We start from the raw sequence: 18,732 nt of genomic DNA, 5'->3' as shown, positions 1-18,732 counted from the left end.
CTTTTGGCATTTTTCTATGGTTACAATAAGGAGAAATGCATCACCCCTAACAAACGTGGTCAGAACCCAAGTCCAGTTTTTTCTTTTTCCTACTGCTGTTCTCCAAATCATGACAAGCCCGCACCCTGGTAGCAAAGCACCGTGGGAACAAGAACAAAGAAGGGGAAAGACCAGCAGACCAGTCAGTGCACAAGAAGGCTGAAATGTGCTGCTGCTGTTAAGTAATTTCCCAAACCTAAACACACACACACACACACAACACACAAACACACACCGAATAGTTGCATGTTGTAATATCTTTACCAGCAATTGCTGTGTTCAAACACAAAATAACGGTGCTGTAACTCTAGCGGGGCGTCTCCAAGCCCACTAGGTTGGAAGACATCCTAAACAGCTCTGAAATGATAACAACTGGATATGGCCCCTGGACATGTCACAGGAAGCCGTTTCTCTGCCAAACCTGACAGGTGCCTTATTGTTCAGCTGAGAACATATTGTGCACATAACTTTATTTTTGAAAGACATATCTATCCGGCTCAATTACCCATTGTCTGGGTAGTCATGCAGAAGGCACTTTCAGAAATGGATGAGAATATATATCTTTTTCTCTGGGCCCTTTCAGCTCTCGATTGATGGCAGAAAGCAACAGATCTCTATTCAAAGTAAGATTGAGAGATGTTCCTTGGCATTGTCATTATTATGGCTGCTGAATAGGTCTCCCTCCAGCAGTGCACTGCCAGCAGTGGATGAGATGTGGTAGCCTAGGCAGCCTCATTTTCATCTACATTAGGGGAAATCTTGTCTTTAATTCTGTTGCATCCATCTGGAAAACACCTGCCTTCATTACTGTACTGTAACAAAAACACAGACCTTCCACCAAAACATCCAACAAGCCAAGAAACACTGAAAGTCAACACTGCATAGGTTAGATACTGTGTGCACCCACATAATGAGAAATGGCATGAATTCAAAATGAGTTGGAAAATAGGTTAACTAATAGAAATACTTGCATGACGACAGAGAAAATGAAGTGATTAATTGGGTGGTTTTTCGCTTTTGTGCACAATAATAGCAAATTCTTCACACATCACCGCAGATGTCTTTATGCCCGCTCAGGAGAGTGGTCAGTTGAGAAATTGCCTCCATGATGTGCGGCCCCAATGACAGCTGGAGTGAAGCCAAACATTTTTAGTGTTAAAGGAAAATATGTTAAATGTTATACCAGGCCATGAACATACTGGAGCCATCTTAAAACACTCCTGTGCCTACTTAGTGCAGCACAGCCCCTCAGAAAACTAATCTTTCCCAGACATAAACCCCAGCGAAAATAATGGTGTCTTATTGATTTTAACGCTGCAGGAGCAGAGAACTCTTTATGCCTGATCTGTTCAGATGGGAGCTGTGAAGCTAAAAGCACATAAATCCAGAGCACTGAAAATTAAGTGAAGGAAACTTACACCCAAGAACACCTAATTGTTGTGTCTGCAGCTAGCCACCAGCAGAGGAATGGGCCTGTTTGTTTCCCTTTATTGGGGTTTTAGTTATTGTGGAGGATAAACTTCCTGCGGGGAAATAGCAGAGGATATGGTGCTGGAAGACAAACAGTGTTTCGTTTGTTTACGCTTTACAGTCGGGGAGCTATACAGTGCATATTGAATACAAGGACAGCCAGTAGTAAATCAACATTCAAAATGCTGTGTACAAACAGACTGATGGAAAAATATTTAGGGGATTCCAAAAAAACTCTGATGTTAGGGGAACTTGTTCTTTGTCTGGGCACAATGACAAGGCCCCACTGCCTCACAAAGTGAATGCACCCCCCAAATAAGCGCATAACACAACAGTTAGGCAGCACTGTGGGCTGTCACATGCTTTGGCCATTGCTTATATAAATGATAATTTACCACAGTGTGGGCTTTGGAGAACAATGATATATGGTCTGCCAGATTATAGCTGAGGTCTTCACCTACAGTGTGCATGTGAAGACTTTACTACCCATGACCAGCTGTACAATGATGCCTTTATCGCCCCCCACCGTTTTCATGGAAGTATTCCACTAAACAAACTCATTCAAAAAATGTATTTATTTCTGTGCAAATCAGTCCCGACTCATGAGCACGCACACGCACACTCACTCACACACTACACAACACTACAATCACCAAAAATATGACGTCAACATGTAGGCTAATATAATTTACAGTACAAATTAATTTTAATTAATGAGGGGTGTAACAGTCTACATTTGATAATATTAATTTTAAATGATTTTTTATGTTGCATTGAATTTTTGTTTTAAACGAATAAGCTTATGCGCTCCTAGTGAAATAAACAAACAATCAAGTATATCAGCACCATGGCACAGACTTTATGAATAGACCAAAATGCAGGCTATAGATAGGCTGCAGCTGAAACAACACATCCTCCACCTCTTTCTTTTTGCTTCTCGCTCCAGTGACACCAGCTTATGTGGCGGAAAGTAACTTTGTGTTTTGTATCCTTTGTGTTGACTGTTATCATCGCTGTAACCTACTAGTGAGTCTCTCCCTCCACCGCTGCTGCGTGTGTCGCTCCTCACTTTTAGCTCCAGCCCTACTTTTTACTTTGCAGTTCGGTTCCGACGGGAATAAAAGCCGCTCTGGTTCTTACCTTACTGTGTGAGCCGTGTCCTCGCCGGCCGCGCGACACTGTCGCCGTTGTTAATTATCCTTGGGAGGTAAAACCAGTTGTGTGAGTGGCTGTAGTCGCTCTCACATCTCACTCTTTCGCTTTCAGCCTCCAGACTGAAGTAGCACGGACCATAGCAATATCCATCCAGCACCTATCCCCGGTGATGACAGTGCGCACGGAGAGAGGCTCCGCCCACTCGACGCCGGGTCCAAACTCTGTGTTTTTCACTCACTGTTTTCTCTGACAAATCACTATTAAAGCTCTGTACGATGATATCAATACTAGACAAGCACACAAATGCACACTCCGTATGTTTAAAACTAATATTTAGTCCGCTCTGTAACCTTAGACCGGTGCCATTTACCACAGGACTATTTTGGTCTGTAAACCCAGTAAGCCCTACAGTGGCACCATCTGGTGAACTGGAGAAAAGTTGCTCTCCCAAACTCTTACAAAAATAAACTATTATCTTCATCTCACTTCTCCCTAAATTACTGCGTGCCCGTGTAGTTTTAGTTAGGCCTACCTGTTACCTGTCGCCTAAACTGTTGCTCTTTTTTTTGTATTAGTTATTATTTATAGAAAGGCTCAGACAATCCATTGGATTTTATTCTTACACGTTATTTTATTTTATTTGTTTTAGAAAATTATAACTGACATTTAAGTGGATTTTAAAAATGATTTCTATACGTTGAGAAACCCCCTTGGAACTACATTTCCCAGGTACCACCGGGCGTCGTGTGACGTAAAATGGTCGCGACGGTTGTTTGTCTCCATGGAGCCGATGGAAGCTAAAAGCCTCGGGAGTTTTGCGGATTATCTAAAAGCTCGTTAGTTGGCTTTTTATGGTCACAGCTTTCAGCATGTCACAAGGACAAGCGAGTGAAAAACTCGAGACTCTGTTTTCATTTGAACTTTTGGTGGAGTATGTCCGAATCGAGAAAGATGCTCAAGTTTCCGACGAGCTGGCTCTCGGAGTGCGACTGCTGGATTTCCCAACGCTGCTCATTTACCAGCCTCAACAACAACACAGCAGCGGTGTTACTGGTCAGAGGAGAGAGCACACCTTTAACAGAGGCAAGTCTTGTTTCTTCCAAATGAAGCTGGACTCTCTGCACGCCCAGCTCTCCAACAGCCCGCTCTACGCCATGGTGCTGGATGTGAAAGAGGAGATCCCTAAACTAGTCGGCTCCTCCCTGGTTTCTCTGGCCACAGTGATGGACAGGATCAGGCAGGATGTGGCCGAGCGTGGTGTGTCTGCCCCCTCATCACACGGAGAAAGGCGGCTTGTTAGCATGTGCAGCCTCACGGGGGAGAAAATTGGATTTATTTCCCTGAGTTATAAACTGCTCAGTCTTGGGACGAGTTTACTGCCACATGTTGAACACGGGAAGGGCCGTCAAAGCACCAGAGTACATAGATGTGAACACGGACAAGAGAGCATCAAGGAGAAAAACAAACCCACAGAATCATTATTGCCTGTTGATTGTGGTGATGATGTGCATTCACATCATCACACACAAAACAAGGAACTGGAAAATGCAAAAGTCTTGGTGAGTGCGGATAAGCAGGACAATGCCACTGAACACAGAGCAAGTAACAACATTTCTCAAACACCCCATAAAGCAGAAAACTATTTTGAGGAGGATTTAACTGTATTCTGTCCCCCACGTCTTTACTACAACAACACTGCAGAGGAAAACAGCAAAAACAAAGGAGAGCATGACAAACCATGGACTCTAGACTCTGAGGCTTTTTCCTTTGAAGACTCATGCTCTGAGGATGAGTCAGTTGAAAACAGAAACGATGGTCCAAGCTCTCCAGTGACAGAACAGAGAGTTAGATACAATACAAAAACATCAACAAACCAAGAAACAAGCGGGGCGAGGCCAAATGTCCTTGGGGAAGCTTTACGACAGATGCCTCTACTAAATGCTCTTCTTGTTGAGCTGTCCCATCTAAACGGCCCCAACCAGCACCACCAGCCCTTGTCTATTCATCCTAACCTAGCGTGGATTTACGGGCCTGCATCCACAGAGCCGTCGGCCGGGCACGGAGACACACCACAAAGAACCCATCAGAAAACCAGCCAGGGGACTGGTCGCTACTTTAAACATTTACATTCCCCTAGACTCTGTTCTACCCCAATGCCTAAGCCTGCGTCTGTGCAGAAGAAAGAGGTTTTGATTGAGAGTAAAGGTTCCAGTAAGTCTCCAAGGAAGAAACTCGTTTATGGGACCACTAAGACATTTAATCTAAGGCTTAAACAAGTTTCACCTCTTAAAGTAAATCGTCGTGAATGCGTGGAATTGATACCGAATGAAACACAAACAGCCAAAGGAAAGACAAAGTCAGAAAATAAGGCTGTAAAGTCCTGCAAAAGGAAATCAGTATTAAAACAGAGTGCCAGTCTTGATGAAAATATTGAGACGGTGATACAAAGCATCACAGTGGACTCTGCACTACAAGGAACAATCACGCTGAAACAGAAAAACCAGCATGGGGAAGTCCACGATAAACAAAACTGTGAAAAACCCTCTCTTTCTGAGAGGAGAGACATGAAATTTATTCACATCCCCAGCTTCAGCGTGGATAGCGACAGTGGTGCCCAAAACAGAGACAAGGCCGAGCATCACAGTGAATCAAATCAATCACGCTCTGAACCTGACAGGCACAGAGAGGAAATTGAATCCTCAGGAAGCAGCAGACGCGCCAGCCCAAAGTCTTCATTTTCAGACTCCAGCAGGGAAGGAAACGAAGAAGCCGACTACGCTGATGACTTTAACAGTCTGGAAGCCAGTGATGCCTACTCCCCTGACCCCATGAGCAGCCCTGAGCCCTCCAGAGCCAAAACCCCAAAGTCTCCCGTCCGCTCTGACTTGCGTAACTCTGACTCTGGGTCTGAGTCCGTCCAGAGGAGAGCGGTCCTCCTCCCTGTGCCCATCAAAGCCCCCAGCTCTCCCCAGCGGGCTCTGAGGGGCACGCACATCATCCGACCTCGAACCCACGCCTCTGCCCTCAGCATTTCCTCCGACGATGGTGACAGAGAAAGGTCAGCTTCCTTACAAACCACGGGCTCCAGAAAGCAGGTGGCGGAGAGCAGCAGAGTGGAAAGGAGCTGGAGTCAGAGGAGTGAGTTCACCAAGAACGACAGCCCAGTCCGAGGATTTTCTGCAGAATCGATATCCTCTTTTGAACCGCAGGAGGCTGCTGAGCTGGAGGATGAGCTCGGATCTCTGGATTTTAGAAAAGGGTATCAGCATATCTCTGATCTAGTGGCCAACAAACTCCCTGGTTACACTATGTAAAGACAAAAACATCATTCTACATATGGTATCAACAAAGCTACATACTTCTCTCAACCAAGGGAATCAAATGACTGTATTTTTGTACTATACATCTTGCACATGTGTAGTTTTGTAAGTTATCCTTTTAGTTATTCTGTCTTTCAATCTTTCTGAATAAAGACTCGCTTTTCTGGAAAAAAAATAGTGATCTTTTTATGTTTCATTCACTCAGTTACCACTCGACCACTGGACATTTGCATAAAGCGTTGGACCATGAATCTTTTAGTAATGTATAAGAGGATTCAAAATCTCTCTGTGCACACCGTTTATGCAAATCATTTAATTTATAAGCTCTCATTTCCAGTGGAGGTGTCACCAACTGAAAATCTCCCTCAGCAGAGCAGTTCAGGAGTGATATCTTTAAATAATACACACTGCTTTGCATATTTAGCTGTTTGTTGTGTTTTGCACGACACTAGCTTTCAACGTTTTTTTTCTTCTTCTAGTTTTGCAACTGAACTGTAATATTTTACTCTGGAACATTTGGTGCCACATTATATTTTTATTCCACAGTTTTTTTCTTGTTGTTGTTTTTACATTCATCAAACAGCTTAATAACTTTCAGATTAAAAGTGTAACACCACATTCTGACCATATAAAATTCAATGCATTGTTACAGAGAAAAATTAAAGGACAAAAAAAAGGAATAACCTGTCAACCAGCTGCAACCTAAAACACATTCTTACACTTTTATTCACCACTAGTTATCCAACATTCACATATGATACCAAGAGAAAGTGTTCTGCATAACAAGTGTATTACATTTTACTGATATTAAACTTTTAAGGCAGGCAAATTAAGTTAAATGAAGGATTTCTATTTTAAGTGAATTAGTTTACGCACCTTATCCCTCGTTTTCCTATTAAAGTACACATATTCAGATATTCTACATATTCTCTTCTTTTCTAAAATGTATTCTCAGAAGTGTTAGTCATACAGTTGAATGGTGTCTGTTTTCATTGTTAATTCATGCAATACGCACACAAAAAAAACAGTTTAATAGATACTATTCAAACAATGTTAAACAGTTGGTCTGGCTGTAGGGCTCGTACAGCCTGAATCCCAATGAAAGTTGCTGAAATAAACTACGCTTTTCAAAATAAAGTGCAGAACCGCGGTGGCCGTACTGCGCATGCGTCACAAAGCAGTGTCCGGAAGTGCTGCAGCTGCGGCATGTGTGTGTGTGTGTGCTGCTGTAAACAGAGATGTTCAAGCACGTTTTCTTGACAGGACCTCCAGGTAACACTTCACACACCGTGTGTCCGCTGCTGCTGGAGTTAACGTCGCTGCAAAATCTCTCTCCCCAGTCAGTAAATGTTACCGCGTTGTCTGTCTGAGCATAGTTAGCTTGTTATGGCTGTTTGTGTCCCGGTTCATACTGTTGAAGCTTTCATGTTAACTTCATGCTGTTCTTTCAAGTCCCTACACACACGGAGGAGACCGACCCTCCAACACACAGCCCCATAAACGTTATCTGACAGGTTTGTAGGTAGGCCTAGTCTGTCTCGGTAAATTCCTCTCAGGAGATAAACTAGTTTAAAACACCAGTTTTGCAGTAAATCCCCACGTGCATCCCACCTTAATGGAAGTTATAATGTTCAGTTTGTGTAGAAGCTGATTTAGAGATGTGTTGATTCAACGTATGGTGACTATTGCATTATGCAAATATATAAATTGCACTAACAGGATTTATTCCTTGGTGTATTAGTCTAGATTAGGTTAGGTAGAGGTAGCCCACCTAATAAACCAACTCAGCACTCAGGGGAGGATTATGAGAATATGGGCCCCCGGGCGCAGAGAGGTGAAAGGGCCCCCTCCTCACTCCTCATAAGATACGCAGACTGTAAGAGACAGATTGTGTGGTGGATTTGTGTCTCTTTGTAGTCTTTTTATAATGGACTGGCATCCTTTTGTGTATCTCTTTGTAGTGATTTGTGTGTTTTTGGTGGTAATGTGTCACTTTGAGGTTATTTCATGTCTCTCTGTGGTCCTTTTTTTTTTTTTTTAGGTCTTTGTGGTTGTTGTGCCTCTTGTTGTAGTTGTTTCAACAGTCACTTCATATAGAAGGACGGCTGGCTCGCCCTCTGACCTTTCAGGGCCCTGCGCCTGTGTTTGATACATCCATTTCATAATCCATACGTGGATTTATACCACATACTGCATGTGTAGTAGACTGGGAGCATTAAGGAATAAGGAAGCCAACATGACTAATGCTCAGATTAAACATGTTCCAATGTTAACCAGAAAGACAGTGTAACCCAGATTTAAGTAGAGATAATCCATTTTTATTCATGTGTCTGTTTTTGCTTGCAGGTGTAGGGAAAACCACTCTGGTCCAGAAAGCCTGTGAGGCTTTGGTGTCATCAGGAGCGGGAGTTGAAGGCTTTTACACACAGGAGGTCAGGGAGGGAGGCCGGAGAGTCGGCTTTGATGTTGTCACCCTGACAGGAGAGAGGGGCCACCTGTCCAGAATCAGGTAGTGGGGGTTGTCATCCTATCTAAACTTAACTACCTTCTCTCTTTTATCACTTTGTTTTAACACACCCCCACTTCATCTCCACTTACAGAGATGTTGCCGGGGCGTCTCATGGCAGACGGGAATACACAGTTGGCCAGTATGTGGTTGACTTGCCTTCATTTGAAAACCTGGCTCTCCCACTCTTCAGAAACGTAAGCCAGCAACATGTGTGTGTTGTTTTTTTTTTAGAAACTCACCCTCATCAATAGATCACAGCAAACTAAACACCCCCGTGCCTCCCCACTTAACAAATCATCAAACCTTTGATTTCCTCCGCATTGATGGAATAATTGGAAGCTTGCAACCACATAAATTCCAGAGTGACATTTTTAGTGTCGGTGGTGCCGTCTGGCTGTCACTGACCGTGATTAATCCGGCATGTAAGTGAACCTGCAGTGACGCCTACGCGTGCACTGTAAAGGAAGGTGTCTATGCCTTGGCGGCACATATTCCACTTTCATCTCATTTAAAGCACTTCTGTAATCACTGCGGATCACCCGTTGCGTGTACCGTGCAACCACAGCCGCACAATCAGTCAGGAGAGAGTCACATCAGACATTAACATGATGAGCCTCCGCCACACGGTAGATTAGCCACACGACTGCCAATAAAACCTATTTAATCTTTCTATTAATAAATCTCTATGTCTTTTTGCTTGCACTGACTGTGCCTTTGCCCGATGCTGACATCTCTCATCATCAGGTCGGGGCGGCAGACGGGGGCAGCAGGAAGGTGTTTGTCATTGACGAAATTGGCAAAATGGAGCTCTTCAGCCAGTCGTTCATCAGGGCGGTGAGGCAGACCTTAGACGGCCCCTCCTGCACCGTCCTGGGCACCATCCCCATCCCCAAGGGTAAACCACTGGGTCTCGTGGAAGAGGTGCGGAGCAGGAGAGATGTCAAGGTCTTTACTGTGAGTGCAAACACATAGCAACACACTCTGGATGAAAAGAAAGAAAGATATTTAGGTCAGTTTAGGAGCTTACAAGTACCACAATAGCTATAGGACACTGTTCACATTGCGTCCACTTGATCTTAGGAGGGCAGTCAGTCTGCTCAGTAACGCAGAAGGGGCATGCCCTGCATTATCCCTCTCCTATAGCAGGATTAACTCTAAATCATGCGTGACTGATTCAACAACAAAGGGTGGTCTCAAATGTCAAAATAATTTATCACGGAAGACTCAGTTATGGATATTGTCATGCAAAGAAGTACTCACTGTGCCGGGGTAGTTGTTATATCTAACAAAGTAATGAGGCAGTGTAAACATTTTTTGGCAAACACGATGAGTAATTTTCACTTGTTTTAGACAGTAGGTCAGAGATTAGGTGTTGACAACATGTGTTTTGATAATCTCAGAGTGGACATTGTATCCTGTTGGCTTAGAGCCCACAGGACAAGACAATTGAAACAGTAATGTTATTTATTGTCAGCAGTGCAGTGTTGTTATACAATTTTTTACCAACCACAGACTGATTTTTGCTTATTTCTTTTCCCACGTAGGTGTCCAAGGAGAACAGAAATGCTATTCTACAAGACATTTTGGCAGCGCTACAAGAATGTCTAAAACAAACAGCCTAATATGGAGCTTTAGAGCCATTAAAGGGGAAAAACCCAGCGGTTTGTGCACATTTTTGTGCTGACAACAAGTTTTATTTGTGTCAGTGCATGAGCATTCAGTGGGTCTACACACGCTTCATAGCAGCCTTGTGACCTAACCTGAAGGGCATCGGAGCTGCTGAAAGAGTTAGTGTGTCACATGCATGCATTTATGTACACAATTCATTTTCCTCCATCCTCATACAGCCTCAAAATGGATTGCATGCTGAATAATTGATTGTGAGATGGAACACAGCGGGGGGAATTGTTCGGTTAGTGTGTAAATACCCTGTGCTCTCAGAGTCAAGCTTGGCCCGCAAAACAGCTGTGTTTTATTTTTATTTTTTTCCATGGTCGGTCCTATAGAGGCTCCAGCATGACTTTTTCATTTGAGTGTACAAAATTCATTTGTTCTCAAGGACAATTCTGTCCATTTTTTTCTCTTTTAAACAAAGCAGGGCCCTCTTGATTCGTTTAGGTCTGCGCTACGTGAGCCTCCCTTGTGTTTGTCTTGTCAACCTGAGGACATGCTCATTGAAAATGGATCAATATTTAACACAACAACTGTGTCCAATCCAGTCATGGTTTATTCATTCACTGGCATGACCAAAAAATTAAAAAATAAACAGTTACTGACTTCCAGCAGTGAGATAGTTTTATTTTCTTTAGCAGATGCAGATGTTTTCATGCTGTTGATAAGATTTACTGTTGTTTTCATGTTCGATGGTACAAATAAATATGTTTGACTTTTGTTTTGCGGATTTTCTGCTCCATCCTGGGAGATAATGGAATTTCTGCCCGTGCACCCTCAGCTTACAGTAAATCATAAATAGTATCACTGAATGTGGGATTTTCAAGAGTGCATTTGTGGAGGGTTTACTTTACTCTGATGCTGCAGCACAATGGATCTCTGATGGGTTTTATAGAGCTACATAATGAGACATGAAGTCAAAATCTGTGACTGTCAACAAACAGCTACAAATGAAATCTGGTACTTTACTACTTCTTGTCCCTAAATGTAGGTTAAGCAGAAATAGATGAAGTAGCTTTTTTAGAGACTTAAAGGGATAGTTCACCCAAAATTCAAATTTCACTCATTATCTACCGGTACTCACACCCCCATGTGGACTAAGGGCTGTGAGAATTTTCAGAGTCCTCCGTGCCTTCTCAGAGTTACGGGGGGGTCCGCGCAGCAGTATTTGTCCATATGGTTGTGAATGGTCCTCACTTTTCTTCGTCCAAAAAGACACACCAAAAAACATCCAAATACCTCCATAGTGCTCGTCTGTAATGTCCCTCTTGTATTGAAGCCCCAACATGAGAAATTGTTCCGAAAAAAATTTAATAAGTCTATATTTTAAGCTTGTTTGTAGGGGAAGCTCGGCGGAACAATTTCTCATGTCGGGGCTTCAATACAAGAGGGACATTACAGACGAGCAGTATGGAGGTATTTGGATGTTTTTTGGTGTGTCTTTTTGAATGAAGAAAAGTGAGCACCATTCACAACCATTATATGGACAAATACTGCTGCGCGGACCCCCCCGTAAGTCCGAGAAGGCACGGAGGACTCTGAAAATTCTCACAGCCCTTAGTCGACATGAGGGTGAGTAGATAATGAGTGAAATGTGAATTTTGGGTGAACTATCCCTTTAAGCAACTCACACAGACTTGCTTGCTCTGTGTGAGCTCCGAAGTCTGGAACTTGTGTCAAGGTTTTTTAATAGAAGCCCTCTGGTATAGATATTTGTTTCTGCACCAAAGCATCTTCAGGTCATTTCAAAGTGAAAATACATGGAAAGATTTTTTGGCTTTTTATTTTTTTTATTTTTTTCCAACACTGCTTGTGTAACTGATGTAACCTGTCAGGCTGGCTGCAGAGAGAGCTGCCAGCTGTGATCTGCGTCAGACTTGCTGCTGTGCCAGCATCTGTTCTGTGGCCGCTGCTGACGTTACCTCAGGATCAACCGGCACTGGCCGTCACCGAACCGGACTCAATGTCAACGTTGCAATGGTCGTATTTTTAAACTAACATGGAAATATGACGCTGCTGCCTTATTGTTGGTACAGACTTAATAGGCAATTAGGGTTGATGCTATGGTTCATGGTTGGCAGGCGGAGCAGCACCGCTGAGGGAGCTGGCTCTGCTGATTGGAAGGTGATCCTCAGCACCCTGCAGCAGAGTAGCAGATGGGTTATGTAACAGTGACAAAGACTTTGCCAGTTTTACTGAGTAAAGGGTGTGTTTGTGTGTGTGTGTCTGTGTGTGTGGATCCATTTGATGTGTCATGATGTAATTAGGAAACCATATTGTCCATATTGTGATTGTAGTATGGACCTATGAGCAATGCCTGCCAGCTGGGTGTAGTTGCCAGGGAGAGTGAGTAAATCTATTTATCTACCCTAGTTTGAAAAAATAGAAGTCAAACATTTGGTTTCTTTTATTTGAATAAACATTCTCAGTTGCTTCACTGTTTATTAAAGGAAATTGATTTACTATTGAAGTAGGCAAATGTAATAATGGCTAGATATAAACAAATAAATGTTTTCCTGAAAGTGCTGAATAAATGTTTGATATAAATGGTGTTTTTGAAGAAGGGGTCCTTAAGGTCATGTGAAATGGCTTTACAGTTACACCATCATGATAAAAGTATGGAATCCTCATTATTGTATCAGCAGTACATATGGTAGCAAATCGAAGTCATAAGGGGTTTATAAATACATCTTGTTATATAAAGCATCAATTTTTTTTTATGGGAAAGTCTGCACATGTGGTCACCTTTCTTGCTGTTCTTCATTGTAAACACCATGGGTTTGTACAAACTTAACAACTGTGTGACTGTAACAATTGGACACACTGTCAGGGGACTTGAATGTATTGATGTGTCCTAGGCAGGAGGGGTGTTGCATGAAAGACCGTATGGAGGAGCTTTGAATGAATATGAAGTGAATTAATATCCATATCGCAGGGATGCATTCGCACCATATCACCAGGACAGATGTCTGTATGGCACCCTCCACCCTTTATCCCTCCACACATGGAGGACACAGAAATGCAAGGAGCTTACCAACAATCCAGGACAAAAGGGAGCTTGCTGGGTGGAGGGAGGGAGCGGGGGGAATGGATGGTGGGGAGCTGGTGTTTAGACGAGGAAAAATTTCTCTCCAGTTATTGCACTTTGTGGTACCAGCCCAGGGGGAAGGACGACAGCTGTAGAGCAGGGGCATATTATGATGTATTGTCCGAGAAGCCCTCGGCCAAAATGCCAAACACATCTGATGAAAATCTGACATATTGTTCAAAGACCATGTGGGAGACACACAAAAGCCTGCTCCAGCTTTCCCAAAGCCGGACTTCAAATTCCCTGTTTATTTCCCATGATGATGGTATGATTTATTGTAAGATGTGGGGTTAGGGCTTCTTAGCATCTGTGATGTCAGATTTCTCTGTGCCAAAGCCTGCACATGGTAAGCGCTTAGCAATACTCCCTTAAATCAAGTTCATTTCTCAGCGTGTACTGGGTGTACGAGCTCTCGCAGTCTCTGCAACAAGGCTTTGCACAGGCCACAAAGTGTGACAGGCAGACATTAAGAACCCAGAAATAATCTCAGAAAGCAATAACCGAGCTTTAATACAGCTCAATGTGCTGATGAGCATAACTAATGGCTTCTGGTTTGGACAGGTGGGCCGTTAATGGCCAATTGGATCCGATGGTTTTGGAAACGAAGCCATTTGATCTGGGTTCCTAACCACTATTCCACCCTGCTGCCCACCACTGATGATTCTTAAACCAGTCTTCCCATTACATCACTTTCATGGGCTCCCTGGGGCTGCTGGAGGCTCAGTGTTGGGTTTCAAAGCCTGTGTCCGGGGCCACTAGCACACCAATCTGTAGGCAAACCCCCCGCCCCACTCCTCCTCCTCCTCTTTTGAGCTTGAGATCAAAGCTCGAAGAAGTGCGTGAAAGAAAATAAAAGGAAAATCTTTGCATGACCTCAACAAATTTCCTTCTTATCTTGAAATGAGCAGCTTGTATTATTCCCCCCCAAAAAATACTGGCATGAATTTATACTTGTTTTGATCCAGTGGCTTAACAACCACTAACATCTTCCCTTGCAGAACGCTGTGATGTGTGAAGATGCATCCTTCCAGAGGCACAAAGGCCATTTCCCATCAACAGCGGGGGAGTCGTGGAGGCCCGAGGACATCCTTCTCCTCTTACACCACCTTGATGGTGCGTTGTGATCTCCGGATCTGTTTGAATGACTGTGGTAACCGCTGTGAGTCATCCCTCCACTTGGCTACAAACCGGCAGCCTGGACTTCACCTCACCTTGGGGAGGATATGTCATGTGGGCTGTTATTAGTGGTTAGAAGAGGGGAAGCGCGGCAACCGAAGTGTGGAAAAGTGTGTGGGTGTTGTGTTTTGTGGTGCACCTATCCATTGCCTCGCCATGTATCCACACACTGGAGAGAAAAAAACCTAAGAATGTGGTGACAAACACACACACATGCACACGAGCAGAGAGAGTGCATGGCTGTCCCTGCAGGGGGAGGACTGAACCCCCCCCCCCCCCTCCCCAGAGCTGTGAAGGAAGCTGTGGGAGCTGTCAGCATGTGACATGGAGGTCAGAGGGCACAGAGAGGACAGGAAGATCGAAGGTCGGGTGATCAATCGATTGGCCGTTGCTGTGTCACCCCGAGGCCGCAAAGGACGTGGCTGTCATTCCAAACTTGACGTTGGAGAAAAACACACAAGAAATGGCTTTATTGTGGAGGGAAGAATCCAAATGTTTGTAGTCCATGCATGTCAAGAAAATAGGTGCCATATGTGCACGCAGCAGCTCTGTGAATTAACCAGTCACATACTGTATGTCACTGCGGATCATTTCTCCTCCTGCACGGAATACACTAACAATATATAGATCACTGCAGTGGCACATGAACATGACCTACTTGGGGATTTTGTATAAAAGCTGAACAACATGTAGTAGGGTGTATTTTACAGTGCTGTGTGTAGTCACACGGCATCCAACTCTATAGAGTCCTGATAATGATTCACAGATTGCTGACTTGCTGTGATTAATGCCTCTGGTGGAGGCTTTTGACAAATTTTCACCACAAACGCACAACTTCTCGAACTGTTTCCATTCCATACGCTACTGTAGCCGCCGTGTGCATGCGTGTATGCATGTGCACATGCCAAGACCACACTGTGACTTTTGGCAGCGCTACATGAATGGAAAGGTGGTGTAATGGTTGTGCCAAAACGCAATGCTCCTTCTTTTTTTTATTTCTTATTTTTACACCACTTATAGTGCCGCTCGGTGCAAAACAAACATTAAAGTGTGAGGGAAAAGGTGCACTCCTCACATCTGCCTGTGCTCTTTGAATGATCATCCAACTTCTTCAGTAAATCACTGGCTACTTTCAGTGCTTATGTAAAAACTGACAATCCAATTCAACTGCCTCCAGGGCTTGAGTGTAAAATTTCAAATGATTTCTGCGACTGCACCTCAGCTGATTTCAGCCGATATTGGCTCTCACACTTAAAAAGATGTTTCATCTCCTTTAGGTGCAGTAACTTTAATACAGCGTTGCTCGTGTATTAGTCTTTCCTGTTAGTTCATGTCATCCGAATGGTCCAAAAAATTTCAGATGTGCATAAAGGGATTTTTTTTTAAATTTGCCCTTCCCCTGTCTGCAGCTGCTAATCTATTCGCTCATACATCTTGTGGGGAATTACTGAATACATTGTAATGCTAAAAAGCAGGATTTTGCAAAGTCTACATGCATACGATTCATTATGCAGCCATAATGTCTATGGAGAATGTTTGGTTCCTCAGCACATATGCAATGTTCATTATGGATCATGTCTTTGAATGTGGGCAGTTTTGAATATGCAAAAATAAGGCACGGGTGTGTTCTTATCCTGGCCTGGCCTTTAATCTCTCTATTCATCTAATCCCTTTTCTCTTCAAAGCCTCCAGTGATGATCACAAAAAAAGCTTGAACAACACTTACACACGAGAGCAAGAAAAATGAATATCTTTATCAATTCACAGGAAATCATTGGTTTTAATGTTTTATTATGAATAGTCTTTGGTACAATTAGTATTTCAAATGTGGTATATCAAACAAGCTCAGGCAGTGTCAAACTGCTCTTTTTGTGTATAAGAAGGAAGAAAATGTGCCACACATGTACATGTGAAGGAGGATAGTTGTCATGATGTACTTCGCTAAGTGTTGTGATTTCACTATATTGTTAATACATAACTTAGTCATAGTGATATCACTTGGATTATTCTCTAAATCTAAACTGATTCTCTGTTGAGCAGGATGTTTTACTGTACACACAGCATGTTAACCCAATAACACCACAATCCAAAAAATACAAAAGAAATACAAAATACGACTGGTGGGAAAATGTGTTTCTCAGTTAACTAACCTACAACTACGCAGTGCACACTCACACAGTAATGTTATTGTTTTCAAATGAATGAGGAAAGTGAAGAAGAACAATATGAGTATCTGTAAACAGGACCTATTAAGAAGACGTTTCAACCCATAAGTGATTTATATAAAACACATCAAAAATAAAACCGTACTAGCTCTTCCAATCATAAATATAGTCAGTAGTAGCCTTTTCTTTGTATAATATGTGCACTGCACATTGGAAACTATTTGTAAAACACTTTATTAGTAAAATCATCTATAACAAAAACTCAGAGGTCCCGTTTCCCAAAGAACTTCTTGAAGACAGATTTATTGCGTGGCCGCGGCAGGCTGGCATAGCTCCTCAGAGCAGAGTCCTGATAGGTGTCCCGCTGCCATCCAGCTGTAGCCAGCAGTGGAGGCTCTGAGCCTCCGCTAGTGGATGTGCCGTCTGATGTCTTGTCTCCAACCACCAGAGTCACGCAGTAGTTGGAGCCTCTTTCCAGGCCTCCGGAGGTATGCAACATGGGCTTGATCTTCTGGTAAGTTGCTGAGAAGAAAAACAGCACACAGGACAGGACTCAATATAAAACAGCTGTTTTTTGACTGTTGTTTGATTCACAGGCAGATTATAGATCATTTAGGTTGATGACTGTAAACTGACCTGATGTGAAGGAGTGGGAGCGGCGCTTGTTGCTGAGCCAGTCCTGACTGCTGAATACAGGGGAGTGAGGGGAGGAGGGGGTGTTGTCACTGGATGCTCCAGACAGCCTGTGAGTCATGGTCTCATGCTGCTTCGCACTGCCTTCATCATCGTCATCGTCATCGACTGGAACAAAACATTAAACGCAGAAATAAAGAACAGATGAGCTTAGTAACGAAAACAGAAATGTTTAGTGTAGTAACAGATTTGAGCTGTCACTGTTCAGTCCTGTGACACTTCAGTGGTCTGACATGTGGTATGGTAATGTATTAGCTCCCCCTAGTGGCTCATTCTACACCTGCAGCCACTATTTTCATGAATAGCTGGAATACTTATAACAACAGTCTGAAATGCTACAGCGCTAAAAGAAATAGTGACATTTTTTTAACTTGAAGAAACTCAGTTCATAAAAATCCTTTATGAATACAAGTCCTGTTTGATCAATAACTAGCACAGAGGAGTGCATCATCTAACCCTGTGTGTCCCAGAGGGGCTATTCAGTGGACAGTATTGGGGGAAGTGGTGCTTGGTAGTGCTTCCTTCCATTAAGTGTGAATGTGGAGCAGATGCATGTTTGGTAAAGCCCTTACTCAGGTAAATATAGCTTTTGTCTACACAGCGAAAAAGGCCTCACCACAGCAGCCTCCATGTGATGATGAGACGGTCGACTGCTCATCCAAACTCCTTAAGTGACTCTGTGGCATTTGACTGAACTCTCTGGTGAGGACAACAATCTCTTTGGTTTGGGCGGCGCCCGGCGGTTTGCGCCTGGGGAACGTGGAGGTGACATCATGTCGGGAGGAACAGTGGCATTTGGCGAGGCCGTGACAACCGGAGCAGGGGGAGGGATTTCTGAACAGAGCGAGAAATTTTTTAAATGATTATTTATAAAGCGTTATTGTGAGAGGATAAAGGGCATTTCAATGCGAGACTCAAGAGCCGTGAAGAGTTTTTTTTATCAACATATCTTACAAGGAAATGGGAAAGCCTTGATCACCAGGGACACTTGATATTGAAGACACAGACTCATATTGACCTTCCAAGAGAAAAGAAAACCACAAATTGAATCACACAGGCCAACATAAACTCAATAATGGCAGAAATGTGCTTTTAAATAATTAACCTCTCCCCTCACCTGTGTTTGCTTGTACTTTCATCATCCATTTCTTCATCATAAAGCGTGAGGGGGCATTGAGCAGATATTCAGACCCATCACGAAGCCTGAAGGTCAACACACATTCTGTTTAAACATCTGTCACATCATTTAAATCTTAGTATCTATCATCTAGCATCGTTGTAATTCAGTAGTCATCCCAGTCTCACCGTAGTCGAAAGCAGTTGGGTTTTTTGGTGTATTCTGGTGCAGGTGAGCACTCAGCTCCCATGAGGTTTAGCGGCAGCCCACACGCAGAGCTCTGCAGAACAGCAAAGCACAGATTGATGATTGATTGATTTCATATGATC

General features: G+C 43.3%; 4 protein-coding genes across 19 annotated transcripts in view; 2 read left to right on the top strand and 2 right to left on the bottom strand.

The window, feature by feature from the left end:
- The window catches only part of sipa1l2a (signal-induced proliferation-associated 1like 2, genome duplicate a), an 82,561-nt gene extending 79,636 nt beyond the window's left edge, over positions 1 to 2,925 (bottom strand). For all 8 annotated transcript variants that reach the window (XR_015037777.1, XR_015037778.1, XM_085800668.1 and 5 more), the window contains exon 1: positions 2,650 to 2,925. The gene's annotated coding sequence lies outside the window, so the exon portion shown is untranslated. The remainder of the gene's footprint in view (positions 1 to 2,649) is intronic.
- Positions 2,926 to 3,434: 509 nt separating this feature from the next.
- On the top strand, positions 3,435 to 6,408 carry map10 (microtubule associated protein 10). The gene has a single exon (XM_085800675.1). It carries the CDS (start codon positions 3,516 to 3,518, stop codon positions 5,976 to 5,978), a length of 2,463 nt encoding a protein of 820 aa, XP_085656801.1. The 5' UTR covers positions 3,435 to 3,515; the 3' UTR covers positions 5,979 to 6,408.
- A 739-nt stretch (positions 6,409 to 7,147) lies between these two features.
- Positions 7,148 to 10,782, top strand: ntpcr (nucleoside-triphosphatase, cancer-related). The gene is made up of 5 exons (XM_085800667.1): positions 7,148 to 7,256; positions 8,331 to 8,493; positions 8,585 to 8,687; positions 9,238 to 9,447; positions 10,038 to 10,782. Exons 1-5 carry the CDS (start codon positions 7,223 to 7,225, stop codon positions 10,113 to 10,115), a joined length of 588 nt encoding a protein of 195 aa, XP_085656793.1. The 5' UTR covers positions 7,148 to 7,222; the 3' UTR covers positions 10,116 to 10,782.
- A 5,420-nt stretch (positions 10,783 to 16,202) lies between these two features.
- mymx (myomixer) overlaps positions 16,203 to 18,732 on the bottom strand; it is a 28,912-nt gene continuing 26,382 nt past the window's right edge. For 8 of the 9 annotated variants that reach the window (XM_085800656.1, XM_085800662.1, XM_085800660.1 and 5 more), the window contains 6 exons: positions 18,592 to 18,683; positions 18,404 to 18,489; positions 18,241 to 18,304; positions 17,903 to 18,120; positions 17,230 to 17,394; positions 16,203 to 17,115 (listed from right to left, as the gene is read on the bottom strand). In XM_085800656.1, the coding sequence (XP_085656782.1) occupies positions 16,856 to 17,115; positions 17,230 to 17,394; positions 17,903 to 18,120; positions 18,241 to 18,304; positions 18,404 to 18,489; positions 18,592 to 18,683 (885 nt within the window). In that variant the 3' untranslated portion in view covers positions 16,203 to 16,855. The remainder of the gene's footprint in view (positions 17,116 to 17,229; positions 17,395 to 17,902; positions 18,121 to 18,240; positions 18,305 to 18,403; positions 18,490 to 18,591; positions 18,684 to 18,732) is intronic. The other variant, XM_085800657.1, reaches the window with a different exon arrangement.

This window comes from Trachurus japonicus, chromosome 15 (genome assembly GCF_045865225.1).
Source record: "Trachurus japonicus isolate A0001 chromosome 15, Traja_1.0".
Lineage (NCBI taxonomy): Eukaryota > Metazoa > Chordata > Actinopteri > Carangiformes > Carangidae > Trachurus > Trachurus japonicus.
The sequence above is the reverse complement of the archived record's forward strand: the minus strand, read 5'-3'. Positions and strand labels throughout refer to the sequence as shown.